This window comes from Ailuropoda melanoleuca, chromosome X (assembly GCF_002007445.2).
Source record: "Ailuropoda melanoleuca isolate Jingjing chromosome X, ASM200744v2, whole genome shotgun sequence".
In the NCBI taxonomy this organism is placed as follows: domain Eukaryota; kingdom Metazoa; phylum Chordata; class Mammalia; order Carnivora; family Ursidae; genus Ailuropoda; species Ailuropoda melanoleuca.
In genome coordinates, this window is record NC_048238.1 from 35,759,863 (window position 1) to 35,780,667 (window position 20,805).

General features: G+C 39.0%; 1 protein-coding gene across 13 annotated transcripts in view; it reads right to left on the bottom strand.

The window, feature by feature from the left end:
- Positions 1–20,805, bottom strand: part of CASK (calcium/calmodulin dependent serine protein kinase) — a 350,328-nt gene that overhangs the window by 100,187 nt on the left and 229,336 nt on the right. For all 13 annotated transcript variants that reach the window (XM_019804579.2, XM_019804606.2, XM_019804597.2 and 10 more), the window contains exon 9: positions 9,089–9,172. In XM_019804579.2, coding sequence (XP_019660138.1) covers positions 9,089–9,172 — 84 coding nt within the window. The remainder of the gene's footprint in view (positions 1–9,088; positions 9,173–20,805) is intronic.

Below are 20,805 nucleotides of genomic sequence, written 5' to 3' on the forward strand. Positions count from 1 at the left end.
TTCTGCTAAGTTAAACTACTGAATGCACTTAAGGAGGTAACACAGTTATCAAGAAAGGAACAGGAGAGGGGTGCCTGGGTGGCTCAGTGGGTTAAGCGTCTGCCTTCGGCTCGGGTCATGATCCTGGGGTCCTGGGATCAAGCCCCACAACAGGCTCCCTGCTCAGTCAGGAGCCTCCTTCTCCCTTTCCCTCTGCTGCTCCCCCTGCTTGTACTCTCTGTTAAATAAAATCTTAAAAAAAGAGAAAGGAACAGGAGAGTGAATACAGATGAACTGCTGACTTGAAGACAACAGCCAAAAACCAATACTTCCTTTTTGGTGCCCTGAGCTCAGAAACAAGCACCAGGACGTCTGACAGGCACAAAAGCAGAGAGGTACATTTTAAAAAGTCTAAATACAAAACACAAGTCTTGAGATGACATGTAGAATAACTGGCTTTGCACCCAAGTGGCAAAATAACACACAGTTATATTGTAATATACTGAGGGGGCAAAACCCATCACAGGGTTATAGAAATACTTGTGTCACATAAGAATTTGAGAAAGGATCATCTTATTAGGGTTCAGAACACTGAAGTCAAAGCCTTGAAAAGGATGAAGAACTTGGAGAGGTTGAGACTGAAAAGAGATGACCAGAAGGCTGGAAAATCATTTCAAGGTAGAAATGTTAAAGGATTTGGGTTGATTACATGTAAGAATTGGGTCCTTGATGATGATGATGATGATGATGTAAGATGACTGATTATGCCAGAGCTCCTGGTGTCTCTCCATACAGTCACAGGCAACATTATCATTTGGTCTAGTCATCATGGTCTATGTGCATAGGGTACTCAAATGGAACTCAAATTCAGGTCTAAAACTGGGAATTTTATAACATTAAGTTCGGATATCTGACTCAAGGAGGCTGTGCTATCTTCTCTGAAGAAGCTGAAAAATGAGACTTGGAAGTGTAGTAGGTATGACTGTATTTAAGAGCAACTGCACAGAGTAGGTACCTTAGGAATCTTTTTGGGTCTGTGGAAAAGTATTTTATAAAGATGGTCTTCTAATGTACACAATAACTTTCAAAAGCCAGACTGCCTAACTTAGGAATTAATACATTCAATATCTCAGAGTCAGAAATCATTAGAATTGCTTTGTAAAATCAAGAGAAAGATCAAAATCACTTCAATTATTATTTACGTAACTGTTCATACCAGGATAACACTTTTCACTTTTCAGAATCATTGGTGCGTTTTGGATAGCAGACTTACTGCTCTGAGTAGCTGGAACCCACAACTGTTGTGCTACGTAACTGCCTCTGTACCACTCCTCACTACAGGAGAGGACTGTATGTAAATGCTTTCATTAGGGTGCAAAGGTCCTTGATAAATCCCTAAGTTAGCTCTGGTTGAATTAATAGAAAGGGGAAGATTGCCACAAGGCAGCTAATAAAAGCTTCCTGGTTGACCTCTCAAAAGGTGATGTTTAGGTGTAAGCACTACTCTTGGAGGTGCCAAGACTCCAGATGGTGCTGTATAATAGAACTTTCTGTGATGATGGAAATGTTCTACACCTGGACCATTCAATACAGTGGCCATCAGCCACACGTGGTACTGAACACTTGATATGTGGCTAGTGCAACTGAGAAATCAAACGTAAAGTTTTCTTTGATATTAATTAAAATTGCCACAGATGGCTAGTGGCTATTGCATGTATAGTACATTTCTGTCAAGTATTGGAAAATGGCATTCCCAAACAAAGTTTTTCTAGTTCTGCAAAGTTCAGGAATTTGAGGGACTGACTGGTAATCCACAGAAGCATATGGGCTATACCTTTGCAATTTGCAAAATCAATAAAGGAAAATTATAGAAAGTTACCAGAAATCTCCCTCACTTTCTCTATTTATAGTGTAAGGAATAAATGGTTTTGTCCCTTAAATTGAATCGCATAGATTCAACTCACCACCTCCCGAGCTGAATGCAATAAATTTACCCAAATACAGAATATTGCTTATATATATATATATATATTTCTTGAGAGAGTGTGCACATGTGCACACGCGAGTGAGGGAGAGGGCTGGGGAAGGAAGGGGCAGAGGGAGAGATAGAATCTTAAGCAGATTCCATGCCCAGAGTGGAGCCTGATCTCACAACCCTGAGATCACAACCCAAGCCGAAATCAAGAGTTGGATGCTTAACCGACTGAGCCACCCAAGGTGCCCCTATTGCTGCTGCTTTTTTTTTTTTTTAAACAGAATTTCTTTGACATGCTTCACTGTAGGGAAATTTGCTTTCTAGAGGTAGAAATAACTCATGAAGCAAAGGAGATGATTTCTAGAACAGATTCTTTTTTGAGCCTCTTCCCTAGACAAGCTCAGATGCTGACAGACATTCCCCTAGTGCCCACCCCCCCAAACCTGACTCCTTGCTCAGTAAATCCAAGTAGACGGCACCCAGGGTTACAGTACAGGTGTGTCTCCTTTAAGAGACACCCCTAGAGCATAGATTTTCTAGACGGTCCTAGATCATAGTCTGTCTCATGCATCCTAATATTCGATTTGAGAAAATATGATTCTCATATCTAGTCTTGTACTGAGGCCTAATGGAGTTTATTAAAGGAAGTATTGTTTGTAGAGGATTTTTTTTTAAGTATTAAAATTCTAGAGCTTAGTGTAAAACAAAAAGAGGGAAAAAACCCAACATCTGAAATGTCTGGTAATCAAAATGAGAAACACAAATTTTCTGTCACTCAAAGATGTAAAACAAAATAACGAAAGAGAGGAGAATAAAAAGAAGCGTGTGATAATTCAAATCACATGCAGGGTTCCATTAACTTTTTTAAAATCTACATGTGAAGGATGGTCTGAAGATGATGTTAACGCTAATTGTTCAAATAATTTTCCCATTAGGGATTTATCATCTCCTGTAGCCTGTTGAGAGGTTAAATGTTAAAATGAATGTACAAATATGGAAAGAAACACTTTCTGATTGTTGAGTATCGGTATTATTGTAATGAATAATGAGCCATAATCTTGAAATTTCATCTAAGTAAAATGAGTAATGTTTTAAATTCTGGCATAAAAAAGTTCCACAAGACTTTTAGAATGAGAAAAAGTTTCAACCTCAAAAGTAAAACTCACCACCAAAAATACATAAAAATTTATTCAAACAGGTATAATAAGCCTTTTGGAGGGCAACTTATGTATAGAGATCAAAAGGCTTCAATACACATATATACTTTGATGCCAACATTCCACTAGCACAGAACTTATCCTAAGAATATAATCGTAGGTATACGAAGGTTTATTAATGAAAAGACAATACAACAGTATTCATGGCTGTGGAAAACTGGAAGAGATCTGTGTGTCCAGTAGCTAGTTAATTAAGTTATGATAAATACAATATGATGGAATTTTGTAGAACCATTACAGTTTGTGCTTAAGAGTAATGACTCTCAATAAGGTGGACATATCACAATCAACCACGAGGCTTTTTCAATAAACGGATGCCCCTCCAACCTCTAGCATAACTGCAGCCGAGGGAGGGGTGGTCCCTTGGGTGAGCTGAGTGGTGCAGTGAGTCACTGTTACTATGGGAATGTGTCATATCCCTTAAGGGCCCCGAAGAGGCAACCAGTATGTAAGAAGAGTATTTTGTCATCTGGTCAAAAAAAAAAAAAAAGTGGGGTATGTGAAATTTACATAAAATTAACCATTTTAAAGTGTACAATTCAGCGGCATTCAGTACATTCACAATGTTGTGCAGCCACCATTTCTGTCTAGCTCCAAAACATCATCGCCTCCCCCTACCCCCAAATCCCCATACCCATTAAGTAGTCACTACCCAGCACCTGGCAATTGCCAGTTTACTTTCAGTCTCTATGGATTTACAGATATCAATACCTATTCTAGATACTGCAAATAAATGGAACATCCAATATGTGGCCTTTTATGTCTCTTTTGGCACATGGGATATCCAATTGTCCCGGCACCATTTGTTGAGAAGACTACTCATTCCCCCATTGAATTGCCTTGGCACTTTTATTGAAATCAACTGACCATAAATATAAGGGTTTATTCCTGAACTCTCAATTCTGTCCACTGATCTACATGTCTACCCCTGTCCCATACTGGTACCAGAGTCCTGATAACTGTAGCTTTATAGTTAAGTTAGTGCAAAGTATGAATCCTCCAACTTGGTCGTTTTTTCAAGATTATTTTGGCTATTCTAGGTCCTTTGCATCTCCATATGAATTTTTAGGATCAATCTGTCAATTTCTGTGCAGGAAACTGTGTTGAATCTATAGATCAACTTGAGAAACACTGCCATCTTAATACTGAATCTTCCAATCCATGGACATTAAATGTCTCTCCATTTATTTAGCTTTTCTTTGATTTCTCTCAGCAACGTAAGTTTACAGGTCTTGCACCTCTTTTGTCAAATTTATACTTAAGCATTTAATTCTTTTTGATGTTACTGTGAATGGAATTGTTTCTTAATTTTAAGATTATTCACTGCTTATATATAGAAATACAATTCAATTTTGTATACTGATCTTGTGTCCTGTGACCTTGCTGGGCTTCTTTGTTATTCCTTTCTTTTTTCTTTTTAAAGATTTTGTTTATTTTAGAGAGAGAGAGAGCACAAGCAGGGGTAGGAAGAGAGGGAGAGGGAACTATTCTCCAGCAGACTCCATGCTGAGCACAGAGCCTGATGTGGGGTTTGATCCCAAGACCCCGATATCATGACCTGAGCCAAAACCAAGAGTTGGACACTTAACTGACTAAGCCACCCATGTACTCCTGTTTGTTATTTTTATTAGTTTTTTTGTGGATTTCTTATGATTTTCCACGTACAGGATCATGTCAGTAAACAATGACAGTTTTACTTTCTTTCCAATCCGGTTATCTTTTATTTCGTTTTCTTTCCCGATTGTACTAGAGCCTGAGAATTCATATTTTTTAATAGGTTCCAAGGTGGTACCGATGCTGCTGGTCTGGGGACCACACTTGGAGAGCCACTGCTTTAAAGAAGTATATCTCATAACGGAAATGACACTTGAGGCGGGTAATGGAAGGGAAGTAAATATTACAATATACTACAAGTATAAGATTCTCTCTACATACTGTGAGGGAAAATACTAATCAAAGTGATTGGAATAGTCTAAGCATAATTACTTTGGAAGAAATACATAAACAGAAATTATCCAGTGAGGTTTTGGTGTTCTATACATTGTATGTGTGTATGTATGTATGTATGTATGTATGGACTTACTGATTGATTGATTGTAAACTCTATCCCCAATGTGGAGCTTAAACTCACAACCCTGACCAAGAACAGGAGTTGCATGCTCCACTGACTGAGCCAGCCAGGTGCCCTGTCTACACATTTTATAAAGCTTTTAAAAACTTCAGGGGCACCTGGGTGGCACAGCGGTTAAGCGTCTGCCTTCGGCTCAGGGCGTGATCCCAGTGTTATGGGATCGAGCCCCATCAGGCTCCTCCGCTATGAGCCTGCTTCTTCCTCTCCCACTCCCCCTGCTTGTGTTCCCTCTCTCGCTGGCTGTCTCTATCTCTGTCGAATAAATAAATAAAAAAAATCTTAAAAAAAAAAAAAGCTTTTAAAAACTTCAAAAGGTTAATGGCAATGACTAGAAAAAAGCTAAAATGGTATAAAGTGTCCATTTCAGAATTATAGTTATTCATAAATAGAATACCAAGTCAAAGGTATTAACATTAGAATCATAATAAAACAGGGGCGACTGGGTGGCTCAGTTGGTTAAGTGACGGACTCTTGATTTCTGCTCAGGTCATGATTTTAGGGTCTTGAGATCTAACCCCGACTTGGGTTCTACACTGGATTTGGAGTCTGCTTGAGATTCGCTGAGATTCTCTCCTCCTCCCTCTGCTCCTCCCCCTGCATGTACTCTCTCTCAAATAAATAATCTTTAAAAAAAAGAATCATAATGAAAACAATAACAACAATGATAAGGTTAATAACAAATAATATGTATGGAACACTTACGACTGCCACATACTGTTCTGTTATTATACGTTAATTCATTTAATTCTTATAGCCCTATAAGTTAGCTATTATCATTATCCCCATCTTGCAGATAAGGAAACTGAGGCACAGAGAATTTATTTATTTAAAAGATTTTATTCATTTGAGAGAGAGAGAGAGGGAGAGAGCGCACATGTGCAGGAGCAAGGGGGAGGAGCAGAGGAAGAGGGACAAGGACACTTGTGCTGAGTGCGGAGCCCAAGGTGGGGCTCTATCTGACAACTTCAAGATCATGACCTGACCTAAAATCAAGAGTTAGATGATCACTTGACTGAACCACCCAGGCACAGTGAATTTAAGGAGGGCACGTATTGCATGGTGCACTGGGTGTTATACGCAACTAATGAAGCATCGAACTTTGCATCGGAATCCAGGGAGGTACTGTATGGTGACTAACATAATATAATAATAATAAAAAAATAAATGACTTGCTCAGGGTTACACATCTAGTAAGTGTCAGAGCTGCAAGTCCCCCAAGACAATGTAGCTCCAGAGCCCATGCTTTCCCATAATGCTGTACTCCTTCTGTTTCTTCTTGCCAGACAATAAAAATTTCCCTCCTCTAAGTAACAAAAGCAATTTTTTATTGCTTTCTGTGAACCTCCCTTTTAATCATTTCAAAGGGAGTCATAAAAATTAGGTTGTTGCCCAACATTTGAGGAGCTTAAAAATAGTCTCTGGGGAGAAGGACAGGTACCTAGCTATTCACTTGAAAAAAAGATGTGTGGTGGGCTCTGAAAGCTTGCAAAGTTGCAATCTCTGTTCTAGAAGCTCACAGAAGAGGTAGAATGAGGATAATGAGTTCCTTGAAGAGGGTAGGCATAACGTGCTTTAGCCAGGGTGGCTGAATCACACAAAGGAATAAAGCCTTACCAGAAGCTGAAAAAGTCTCAATGACAACCCTGCTGATGTTTCTAATTCTAGGTTGTTTGGTGGGTCTTGAAACTTTAAATAGCTCTTCAAAGGGATGTGGTAAGTTCATATGACCCCTCTCTGCTGGAACAGCTTTGCCCTGTCCAAATGAATCTTAGTCACCACTCTGGCTATTTTAGGCCCGAGTCTGATTTTGTGGCACTGGGAGAACTATAGGATGGGTTTCTTGTGATAGGGCAAACCTGAGCCCTATTGTAAAAGGCCTATATTTGGGCAATGAAAGGTTCAGCCCCAGACAAGGTAACGTCACAAAGGCCAAAGCAGCATTAGAGTTAAAAAGACTAGGAAGACTCTGAGGAAAAAAAAAGGATAATTAATGGTTCCTTTGGGGAGGAAATGAACTTCAAAAACAACTGACCAAATTTCACACTTTGGATAGTAAGATTTTTTTTTTCTCTTGCAGGCTACATTGGTTTGGGTGTATATCAAAGACAGAGAAACTTCTCTGGGTGTCATCTTGATAATGGTATGTCATTAATAATTATTTTTGCCAAGGACATTTAAAGCAAATAGAGAAGAGGCAGTTTGAATCCCTGACTGCAAAAACAATCAGGGCAGAGGCTTAACTGCGAATCATCATCACCAGCAATGACATGTTGCAATTTCCCTTGCTGTAAAATAGCACAGTCCAATAGGACTTTTTACAATGATAGAAATGTCCTGTATCTGTGTGGTCTGATTCGGTAGCCACATTTGGTTACTGAGCACTTGAAATGTGCCAGTGTGGCCGGGGAACTGATCTTTTAGTTTTATTTAATTTTCATTGATTTAAATTTAAATAGTTACATGTAGCTACCAGCTATGATAGACAATTCAGCTCTATAGCATAATATTGTGGCCTAGTTTCCTCCAAATTCATATAAATGTTCTTCTAAATCTAGAGTTGTATACAATTATTCATCTGTTTCAGTGGTTGAATAGTGAATGTTATTGCAATTTATGACATATCTGAAAATACAAAGTTTTAAGGTTGGCAGGAATCAGGAGGACTACTAACCAATCAACCACTTAGAGGAGAGAGCTAAAAATTATTTTTTATGGTAATAAAAAATAAGTCAAATATAAGTTAATTTTAAGACTACAATATAACAGTTTCCTCCGTTGGGAAGAGTGGGGGGGTGGGGAGAATGTTGTCATATAAAATTTTTGTATAGTGCTGGGGTGCTTGGGTGGCTCAGTTGGTTAAGCGTCCAACCCATGGTTTTGGCTCAGGTCATGATCTCGGGGTTGTGGGATTGAGCCCTGTGTTGGGCTCTGAGCTTAGCATGAAGTCTGCTCGAGGTTCCCTCTTCTTTTGCCCTTCCCCCTGCGCTCTCTTTCTCTCTAATAAATAACTAAATAAATTTTTTGAATAGTGCTAAAAGACTCCATTATTTTTGTTTGGTCTTTTTTCAAAACCTTTTTAGAATCAAATGGGTTCCCCATAGGGGATAATTCTATTTTTTTGGTGAGGTAGAGGATAGAGAGAGTGGTAAAAGGAGAAAGGTACTTAGGAAGAATAAGGAAAAGGTGAGAAAAGTAATTTGAAAATATTTTCTAGTAGACACAGTTAGTGGGGATTTTTACTGCTTTATGATGGTTGTCCAATTCTAATCCAGTATTGTTTCCATTGACCTGAACTCACATTTTGTCAAAATATTTGAGAAAATGTGCCCTTTGTTCATATTTGATAATAACGGATAATAGTGAACTACTATTTTAAAAGTAATTATATCTCCAGGGCACCTGGGTGGCTCAGCTGGTTAGGCATCTGCCTTTGGCTCTGGCCATAATCCCCGGGTCCTGGGATCAGTCCTGCATCAGGCTCCTTGCTCAGCGGGAGCCTGTTTCTTCCTCTCCCTGTCACCTTCCCCCACCCCGCTTGTACTCTCTCTCTCTCTCTCAAATAAATAAAAACTTGAAAAAAATTAAAAAAGTAATTATATTTCTGCTATGAATTTTCAGGATAATACAAATCTAAAATGTAACTAATCTTCCATTTATTATAACCTTTTGTTTAGATTCACACTTAGATATTACCTTAAATGATTTAAAAACCAAAATCTTATTGGAATAAGTTTTAGAAGTGGGAATTTAGCTGTAAGAAAGCTTTTTGCTGATTTCTTTAATTACCTTTAGTTTCCTCCTTGCATTGAATTTCCTCAGTTGCTCTACTGTTTCTGGAAGATGAATCTTGTAGGCATAACGATCCCGCTCCTATAAAAGAAGAAAGATAATGAACATATGTAGCTATTTAAAAAAGTGAAAAACTTAATTGAAAACAAACAATAAAGACCAAATTTCTTAAATATGAAACTTAGATTGAATTCTAGAATACTGGAGATCTTATTCCATGATACTGGTAAACATTCTCAAACGAAGGCTATGAAGGTCAAAAGTGATAGTACTTTTCAGCAATAATAAAAGGCTAAAATAATGGGCCATATAATTTTCAGGTATGGCTATATGGTTAAGATAACTAACCATAATTATGAAAGAATGAAGTTACCTTTGACATGATATTGTCAGGTAAAGCAAGCATGTAAAAAATTAACTCCACAAATGATTGAGCATTTGGAGTTATTTGGAATAAATGGATTTAAAAAAAAATCGCAGTATCTTCAAATGAAGACAAACTTTTCAAGGCCATCTAATTCAACTATTTCCCCACGTGGGATCCTCTTCAATCCCTGATGGAGGATTATTCTGTTTGACCTTGCCCAGTAGGTGATCATTATTTTATGGCAGCTTATTACAATTTTAAGAAAGTGAAAATGTTCTTACTTAGCCTGGGTCCATACCTGGCTTGTTTGGGCTAGCTCTGTCCTCTGCGACATCACAAAGCAAACATACTACCTCTTCCATATAATAACCCTTCAGTAGCTGGGGGGGGTCATGTTTCCACTAAATCTATTCTCTGTGTTTACAGTTGCTTCAATGATTCCTCATGTATATTTTAAACCTCCTGTCATTCTTCTTAACACCCCCTTTGGTTCCACTCTAATTTGTTAATGTATCAAAGATTTGGGTAAGTATTCATTTCAGAAATATTTCTTAAGAGCCTACTATGTGCCAGGCATTGTTCTATGCACTTGGGATACATAAATAAACAAAACCAACAAAGATTCAGGCCCTTGTGTAGCTCATATTTGAATAGGAGAAGGAAATACAAAAAGGTAAATTATGGAGTATGATAAAAGTGCTATGGAATAAAGCAAAAAGTAAAGCAGAGTAAAAGGGGTTGGGCACACTGAAGTTTAAAACAGGATGGTCAAAGTAGGCTCGATTACTGTGAAGACACCCAAAAGTAGTGAGGAAGTGGTCTAGGCAGGGAGAACCACCAACCTGAAGGCCCAAAGGAGGGAGTGCGCCTGGAATTTCCAAGAACTAGCAAGGAGTAAATAGATCAGATCAGAGAGGTGACAAGGCTGGGGTCTTGTCAGAATAAAAGAGCCTTTTATTCTGAGTGGGAGAGGGAGCCACTGGAGGGTTTTGAGCTGAAGTGACATGATCTGAGAACTTTAAAGGAACTCTCGGTTGTTGTGTTGAGAACAGATTAGAAGGGAGCAAGGGTCTAAGAAAAATGGGGGGGGGCAGGGAGACCAGTTAGAAGGCTACTGCAGTAATCTGGGTGGGGGAGAGATGATGATAGATGAAATCAGATGGAAAAATAAAGGTGAAAAGGAGATAGATTCTGAATATATTTTGTTTTCTGCAGAAAGTTTTACTGAGGTGTAATTAGCATATAGCAAACCACATGTTTACAATGTATAATTTGATCAGTTTTGATGTATGTAAGCATAAAAGCATCAACGTGATCAAGATGATGAATATACCCATCACTCTCAGAAGATTCCCCAGGTCCCTTTGTCCTCTTCCTCCCAGTCCCCAGGCAGCCACTGTTTCTGTCACTGTAGATTGGTTTGCATTTTCTAGAATTTTATATAAATGGAACCAGACAGTACATACACATTTTCCAACTTGTTTCACTCAGCATAAAGGTTCTGAATTTCATCCATGAAGTTGCAAGTATCAGTAGTTTGGTCCTTTTTGTTGCTGAGTGGCATTCCACTGTAAGGATATGCCATAATTTGTTTATCCATTCATCTGTTTATTGACCATGGGTTGTTTCCAAATTTTGGCTATTATGTAGAAAGCTGCTATGAACATTAATGTATAAGTCTTTGTACAGACAGATATTTCATTTCTCTTAGGCAAATACTTAGGAGTAGAATGGCTGGGTTGTATTACAGGATATGTTTAACTTTTAAGAAACTGCCAACCTGTTTTCCAAAGTGGTTGTACCATTTTACATTTCCATAGCCACGTATCACTTCCGGTTGTTCTATACTCTTGCCAATACTTGGTATGGTTAGTCTTTTTGATTTTAGTCATTCTGATACATGTGCATATGGAGATCTCATTGTGGCATTACTTTGTATTTCCCTGATGACTACTGATGTCGAGCAACTTTGCATGTGCTTATTTGCCATCCACATATCTTCCTTGTTGAAAAAGTGTCTGTTCCAAATATTTTCCTGTTTTGAACTGGGTTGTGTGTTTTCTTATTATTGAGTTTTAACAATTCTTCCCAAGTATGGGAAGGGGATTAAAAGGCACACACTCCCAGTTATAAAATAAATAAGACACAGGGATGTAATGTACAGCAAAGGGAATATAGTTAATAATACTGTAACAACTCTGTATGGTGACAGATGGTAGCTAGGTTTTATCATGGTGGTCACCTCATAATGTATATAAACGTTGAATCACTATGTTGTACACGTGAAAGTGATAATAGTGTATATCAACTACAGTTCAAAAGAAGGGATTCTTTATATAATCTAAGTATGTAAATCCTTTCTCAGATATATAATTTGCAAATATTTACTCCCAGTTCATAGCTTATCTTTTCATTCTCTTACAGTGTTGTTCCAAGAAAGAGGTTCTTAATTCTGAATATATTTTGGAGGTAGAGAGAACAGAATTTTCTGAGAGACCGGATGTTGGGTGTGAGAGAAAGAGAGGAGTCAAAGACCACACCAAGTTTTTCAGTGTGAGCAACTAGAAGTCTGACACCAATGGAAATGGGAAGAGATCAGGATTGTAGATTTGGATACGTTATGCTTGAAATTAAAGTTCAAGTGGAGGTTCAAGTAGGTACTTGGTCATACAAGCCTGGAGTACAGGAGAGAAATTTGGGCTGGAAATGAATTTTTGGAGGATCATAAACATTTAGAAGGTATTAAGTTAGTATTTAACTCTGTCCCAGCCACTGAATTTGGGACTTTCACAGGCATTATCCCATTTATTCTTTTTTTTTTAAAAAAGATTTATTTATTTTAGAGAGCATGCAAGAGCAGGGGGAGGGGCGGAAGGAGAGAGAGAATCTCCAGTAGCCTCTACTGAGTGCAGACCCTAACTCGGGGCTTGATTTGATCTCAAGACCCTGAGATCATGACCTGAGCTGAAATCAAGAGTTGGACATTTTGCGACTGAGCCACCCAGGCGCCCCTCATTTGTTCTTTAAAACAACTATATAAGATAGTAGAGATAATGCTACACATTAATTATCTCAAAAGTCATGGCTCAAATGGACATAACTACCATCATTATAGTTAGCATGCATTGAGGGGCCTATTATGTGCCAGGCATTGTTCTAGTGCTTTATATGTTTATGTTACTTATTCTTCACAACAAGGTAGGAAGAACATATCATTATATCCTATTATGCAGCTGGGAAAAAGGAAATGCATTATACTCAATGAAGATTAATTAGTATAAAGTGGGCCTCTTAATTTTCTTAATCTGGATACTAGATAACATTTGTAAATTAAGTTCAAGATCACATTATTTTATAACTAAAATTCATGTTTGCATGTGAGGCACTTTTAAAATCAATGTTTTGGTATCATGTACTTACAAAATTTATTTTTGAATTTAAATGTAGAATTTTACAGTCAGTCCTGTCAAAATTTCACATTATCACTGAAATTCCTAAGGAATGAATACAAATACTTTAAAATTTATTTTCTATATTGATGACTAAATGTAATGAATTCTATTAGAGAGCAAAATTATATTTTTCTTAAGTACACATTCAATGCTTGATGTCAAAATGACTACAATTTGCATATCTGCCAGATTCTTTATGCTAAACATCTTGGAAATGATTTTATTTTCTTTAGGGACTTAATCTCCTTTTCCTGTGCTAAGCCAGAACAGGTTCACCAATACAGAAGACATAAGAATTTATCAAATAATTAACTAGCAGAGAGAAACATAAAATTACCATTCCATAACAAGCAACAGAATCTTTAAATGGATTGCTGTTACTGTTTGTGGAAGATGTGGTGTACACACACACGTACATACATAACATACAATGGAATATTACTCAGCCATAAAAAAGAATGAAATCTTGCCATTCACAACAACACAGATGGACCTACAGGGTGTTATGCTAAATTAATTTAGACAGAGAAAGGCAAATACCATATGATTTCACTTATATGTGGAATCTAAAAGACAAAACAGGGGTGCCTGGCTGGCTTAGTCGGTAGAACATGGGACTCTCAACCTCGGGGTCGTGAGTTCAACCCCATGTTGGGCATGGAGCCTACTTAAAAAAAAAGACAAAACAAATGAACAAACACAACCAGAAACAGATTCATAAATACAGAGAACAAACTGGTGGCTGCCGGTGGGGAGGGTGGTAGCGGGGGATAGGCAAAAACAGGTGAAGGGGATTAAGAAGTACAAACTTCCAGTTATAAAATAAATAAGTCATGGGGATGAAAAGTACAGCATAGGGAGTGCAGTCAATAATGTTATAATTCCTTTGTATGGTGACAGATGGTAACCGCGCTTATTGTAGAGAGCACTGCATGATGTATGGAACTGTTGAATCGCTATATTGTACACCTGAAACTAATATAACATATGTCAACTAAACTTCAATTTATAAAAAATTGTAAAAAAAAATTTAAGTTGTGTTATGCCTGGTGATATTCAACCAACATATACTGAAAAACAAACATGAAAATGGGCTTTGTTTCACTTTTTGAGTAAAACTTGTTTTTGCATTTTGATAGAATAGAGGAGGGAAAAAAGCAAACCCAGGAAGGTCTTTAACACGAGAAAGAACCCAAACGAAAAGGAGTGGTATAATACGGCAGAAAGACAGTGGGTTTGGAGTCAGAAAGACTTTTGTTCAAAATCTGGGTCATTTAGGTACTGGCTGTACGACCTTACATTCTCTCAGCTGTTTCTTTTTGAAAACTAATCTTACAGGATTTTTGTGAAGATTAAATGAGATGCTGTAGAGGTACACCACTGGCTTTAATAATCATTTTTGTTAGTCAACCTGTACAAACCTCTGATGTAAAGTAATTCAGGAGCGCTGTGAGTGTGTCTGTATGCATGTATCAACGAACAGCTTACTAAATAAGTTTGGTTGTTTTCTAGATGATAATATGTTCCTATCACATAAGAAAAAAGTAAAAATAAAATGTAGCTAAAATTACAGGGGACATAACCTGTGACCCATTTCTAATTGTCTTTATTCACTGGTTCCAAAAAAGGGTGAATCAAGTAACAACATATTTATGAATGAGGAGTCTAAGTCTTCTCTCTCTAGTACAGTAGACACTAGGTAAGACTATCTAAATTTAAATTCATTAAAATTAAATATAATTATGCGGTGCCTGGGGGGCTCAGTTGGTTAAGTGTCCAACTCTTGGTTTTGGCTTAGGTTGTGATCTCATGGTTGCGAGATCAAGCCCCGTGATGGGCTCCATGCTCAGTGGGGAGTCTGCTTGAGATTCTCTCCCTCTGCCCCTCCCCTCACCTGCACCGTCTCTCTCAAATAAAAAAATATTAAAAAATTAAATATAATTAAAAATTCAGTTCTTCAGTTGTATTAGACACACTTCAAGCATAAAGAGCCAATATATGGCTAGTGGCTACCACATTGGATAGTTCAGATATAAAATACTGCCCTCATGACAGAAAGTTCTTATTGGACAATGCTGGTAGGGAGTCTCTCTTACTACTGCTGAATTGAGGCTAAAATCTGACTGCGTTTTGCTTAAACTGAAATTGCTTAACATTTTAGGTATACGTAACATTAAAAATTTCCACTGCTATTAAAAAAAAAGGGTCTTCATACCCTTTGTAGTCTCTGCAGATAGTATAAGAGATAGGTCTTCTAGCTAATGCCAAATGTGAGAGAAAGACTGGGCCTAGGGAAAGTGGTTTGAAAGACACATGGCATGCCTGGACTCCAGGGCAAGACATGGACATTGGCGCAGATTTTAAACAACAACAACAGAAAAGATTTATTTATTTGAGAGAGAGAGAGACACACAAAGAGAGAGAGAGAGCATGCACACACGCACGTGCATGAGCAGGGGGAGAAGGAGAGAATCTCAAGCAGACTCCCTGCTGAGCGCAGAGCCAGATGAGGGCTCAATTTCACGACCCTGAGATCATGACGTGAGCCAAAATCAAGAGTCAGACACTAAACCGACTGAGCCACCCAGGCACCCCTGGTGCGGAGTTTTAAAGCATTCCCTTTACAACAGAATAAACATTTCTTTTTCCAAAGCTTAATTCTTTAGAGTTCTTGATAACAAAGAAATGACTTGCTTTCCCTTTTGAATCACTGACAGAAGGCTCTGAAAGCTGGAGGAGAGGCAGACTAGGGAGGGAATCCCAGAACTTGAGGGGTGATCCTTTGGTGATATCGCTGGATTTTTTTTTTTTTTTTGCCCTTTAACATATCCTCACTTGGGCATGAGAGCAGCCTGCAACCTGGAAACTCCAAGGACAAGACGGACAAGGAACACAGAAAAACGAGCCTCAAGAAAAGCCTACTCTCTTTAGCCAAGGACGGAGAAGAGGTTGGCTCTGCAGGACAGTATCCTTTTGACTGCATCCACCCTGCTCCAGGGGAACACCATGAAAGAAGCCGACTTCCTCCCCCTCAGACCCCTTTCCAACCTCTCAGTCCTGCCTGATGCAAACGACAGCAAGGAGGTGGTGCTCTACTTCCTAGAGAGCAGGAGCAGGATGACAAAGAGAAGAAAGCTGGGGAAGGGGGTCTTTCAATCTGTGTGTGAAGTCCTTGGCACATTCCCAATAAACCCATGTATAAAACCAACCCGGATCAACACAGCAAGAGCTTTAAGACGACGCTATGGTATGGAATACCTCCCAGGTTTCAGATGAGCCTCTGAACAGCGTACAAGTGGGGCAGAACGGAAGAGTACCACAAAGGCTTTGGAAATGAAACTGGCATTAGAGCTACAGCCCTAAAAGTGGGCCAGGATGCATGTTCTGAATTCAATCAGGTTAGCTGCTTGCTAAAATAGAAGATTTAAATGAGAGTCATAGTCCCATAATATACCGATACTAAAAATGTCCAGCATACTATCTAAAATTACTCTTCATGCCAAGAACCTGGAAAATCTCAAACTGAATGAGAAAAGACAACCAACAGATACCAACACAGAGAAGGCACAGATGTTAGAATCACCCAACTGGGATTTTTAAGCAGGTACTATAAAAATGTTCCTAAATGCAATTATGAATGGTTAAAAAAATGCTGACAATAGCAAGTGCTGACAAGGACACAGAGTGACTGGTTCTCTCATACCCTGCTGGTGGGAAAGAAAAATCATACAGCCACTCTGGAAAATGAGTGGGCAGTTTTTATGAAGTAGAATATATACTTACCATAGGATTCAGCAATCCCACTCACGGGTTTTTACTTTGGAGAAATGAAAATCTGTATATAGATGTTCATAGCAGCCTTGTTTGTATTAGCCAAAAACTGGAAACAACTCAAGTGCCCTTCAAAAGGTAGATGGATAAACGAAGTGTTGTACATCCATACAGGGGAGTACTATTCAGTAATAAAAAGGAATGAACTACTGATCTACACAACTTGGATGGATCCCAAGGGCATTATGCTGAGTAAAAAAACCTAATCTGTCAAGTAATAACAAATATGTGTATCGGTCTCTGACCCCGGTTCTTGAAACTGAGCCCTAAAACACCTTTAATAGGGATGCTAGGAGAATCTTTTGTTCTAACATTTAGTCTTTGATCCAAGGTCCTGATGCAGAGCTCCTAAAACTCTTGTAATATCCTAAGAGATAAGGGCACTAGGAGCATCTTCTGTTCTAATATTTGTTTTTTTTTAAAGATTTTATTTATTTATTTGACAGAGAGAGGGACAGCCAGCAAGAGAGCAAACACAAGCAAGGGAGTGGGAGAGGAAGAAGCAGGCTCCCAGCAGAGCAGGGAGCCTGACGTGGGGCTCGATCCCAGGATCCTGGGATCATGTCCTGAGCCAAAGGCAGACACTTAATGACTGAGCCACCCAGGCGCCCCAATATTTGGTTTTTGACTCCAGTTCCTGACAGAGTTCCTAAATCACTTGGTATTTCCTGGGTGACAGCAGTGTCTTTGTTTTATTGAGGTGATTCTTGGTGGGCTCCTGGATAGGGGCTGGTCACCAGAAAGACCAAGTCATGATTATAAGGCTGGAATGTTCAGCAACCCCCTCCCCCCAATTTCTAGAGAGGGGAGAGGGCCTGGAAATAGAGTTAATGATCAATACATGCCTATGTGATGAAGCCTCTGTAAAATTTCCCAAAGTATGGGGTTTGGAGAGCTTCTGGTTTGATGAAGACATGTACATGCTGAGAGCATGGTGTACCCCACCTTCCATGGGAACAGCAACTTCTGCACTTGGAACCCTTCTAGACCTTGCTCTATGTATCTCTTCATCTGTATCCTTTACCGTATTTTTTATCATATAACAAACTGGTACACATAAGTTTCCCTCAGTTCTGTGAGCTATTCTAGCAAATAATCAAATCCAAGTTTGGGGTGGGGCGGGTTATGGGAACTTCTAATTTGTAGCCAAGTCAGATAGAAATCATGGGTAACCTGGGGACCCACTACTTGCAATTGGCATCTGAAGTGGGGGACAGTCTCGTGGGACCAAGCCCTTCACCTGTGGGGTCTGCATTAATTTCAGTTAGTGTCACAATTGAATTAAAATGTAGGACACCCAGCTGGTGTCAGAGAATTGCTTGGTGTGGGGGAAAAACCCAGACACACCTGGTGTCAGAAGTGCTGTTGAGTGTGGTAGTTGTGTGAGAGGAAAAGAGAAACACCCTGGAGATGTGTCTCCTAAACAGTTACATACCATATGATCCCATTTACATAATACTCTCAAAAGGACAAGAATTATAGTGATGGAGAACAGATCAGGGGTTCAGGGGTTAGGGGGAGGATGTGATTATTAAGGAGTAGCATGAGGGGTGACAGAGCACTTCTATATCCTGATTATGGTTGTGCTTATATACTTCCATACATGTGATAAAATCTCCTAGAAACATACACACATACACACACACACACGCACACAAGCTGGTGAAAATCGAATAAGGCCTGTAGTTAAGTGTTCCAATGTTAATTTCCTAGTTATAAGTTATATGTCATCCCTGGGGGGAAAAATGGCGAAACGTACATGGGAATTTTGTACTGTTTTTGCCGTTTCTTTTTCTAAATTTTTTGAAGATTTTATTTTTTGTTTTTGTAAGATTTTATTTGTAAGCAATCTCTACACCCAACATGGGGCTCAAACCCACAATCCCGAGACCAAGTGTTGCATGCTCTACCGAGTGAGCCAGCCAGGTGCCCCTGTTTCTGCCACTTCTATGTGAGTCTAAAATCATTTCAAAATAAAATGTTTACAAGAAATCACTTTTACTTGACATGTTTGACTCTCCTTGGGGCTTCCTAATTCCAAATACCTTGAATCACTCACTGAGCCCACTCACTAAGCCTCATCAGTTTTCCTTCGTTAAACTCTCTCAGTCTGAGTATTTCTTTCCCACTTCCACCATTACTCCCTGGGTGCAGGCCCCTGTCACCTCCTGCCTGGACAGCCATAGCTTCTACCTGCTCTCTTTGTCTCTACTGCTCGTACCCCCAACAGACAACCCACCTGCATGCAGAGTCCAAAGGAATTACGTAAGCTTGCTGCTCGCACTGTATTGTCACTCAAAAGCTTGCAGGAGCTTTTTTCCATCTATACCCTAATATCTAAAGTACTTAATTTGGCATTCGGGACTGCATGTATTCTTCCCTCAGACCAAAATTTCCAGTCTACTATGGTACAATCCTTCGAAGAGCTAACATTTGTACTATAGTAGTTTGCTTCCTGCCCCCACCCCCACATGCCCTGAACACTTGGTGATGCTTGGCCCGTGCTCCCCTGGGCTTCCCCGGAGCTCCAGATGACAGTGATCTCTTTTGTACCTCATTGGTCCTCCTGAGCCCATACTCCCGTACTCATGTGATACTTCTCCCTGCGACTTCTTTGAGCTTGTCTGTGTGTTTATGTTGTATTAGTATCATCTGAAAACCTGTTTCGCAGCCTGACTATGCCTTCGTCTCTTTGGTGTGACTGATTTTTTCATGTTTTATTACAGTGTACTTTAGGGTCTACATATGAAGGCTACAAAGGGTGTGAAAAGAGCTCAGTCATCTATAAGGAAAAGTACAATTTTGGTCTTATTTTTGTTGGAATGAATATTCATAGCAAACACCACTAATTTAGATAAAGGCATTAAACATAGCATAATTTAACAATCATAAGACATTCACATATTACTTGGTCTATTTACTCAAATTCTTTTTCGATATGAAATGATTGAATAGGACATTTTCTTGTGGCTTTACCAAAGAAATAAACATTTTTTTTTTGACACCCAGTCATGTTATTATGACTTTGGGCACTCTTTGCTACAAGGACGTTCATCATCTTATTTCTTCATTTTGCAATTATGCAGGAGTTTTTCATATATAAACTATAGCTTAAATTTAGTCTTTACAAAATTAACACCAATTACATCCACAGCAATGATTCACAAGTATACATGGACAAGTATTTAACTGTAAGAAGCCTGTTTGCATCAGCTAGATAACATTCTCGTGGAATTCTTCCATCTCCAGATGGCACCTAAGCAGTGGAGGTAAATTATAGTTCAGACATGGCACATGATTCTGAGCTCAAACAGCCTTCTGGAACTTTTCCATTTAAGTTACTGACATTTTCTGTCTGTTGTCTTTCTGGGGCCAGAAATCTATTACGTATTAAGCTCAGATTATTTAGAATGAGAACTACAATCATTGCAGGGAGAAGGGTTTCCAAAAATAAATATTAGTCAAGATATGCATGATAATGAGTGCCAAATTTTCTAAAGAATCTTAAAAATGACTAATATGGCTGCCATTTTCATTGTCTTTTGGCATTTAAAACTAGCTACTAATGAACAAAAGATCCCCATTATGGAGAAACAGAAATAGGCAAAGGAGAAATAGGAGTCCCCCCTACATTGGTCCTTTCTGGGAGAAAAAAATACTAAGAATATACTTAAGAACTGCTTACCCACCCTTTTCTGGGGGAAATCAGGAATAACCAGAACTGAGTATTTCAAGTCAAGAATAACTAGAACTGCAGAGGAGTCCAAGATGGCGGAGGAGCAGGAGGCTTAAATTTCATCTGGTCCCAGGAATGCAGCTAGATAGCTATCAGACNGATAGCTATCAGACCATTCTGAACACCTACAAACTCAACTGGAGAATGAAGAAAAGAATAGCAGCAACTCTAAGAACAGAATAGCCACCACTTTCTGCCAAGGAACCCAGTTTAAAACAGGAGTTGAGCTCCAGCTCGGCGTTCCAAGATGGCGGAGGAGGAGACCTAAAGTTCGTCTGGTCCCAGGAATTCAGCGAGAGAGCTACCAAACCATTCCGAATACCTATGA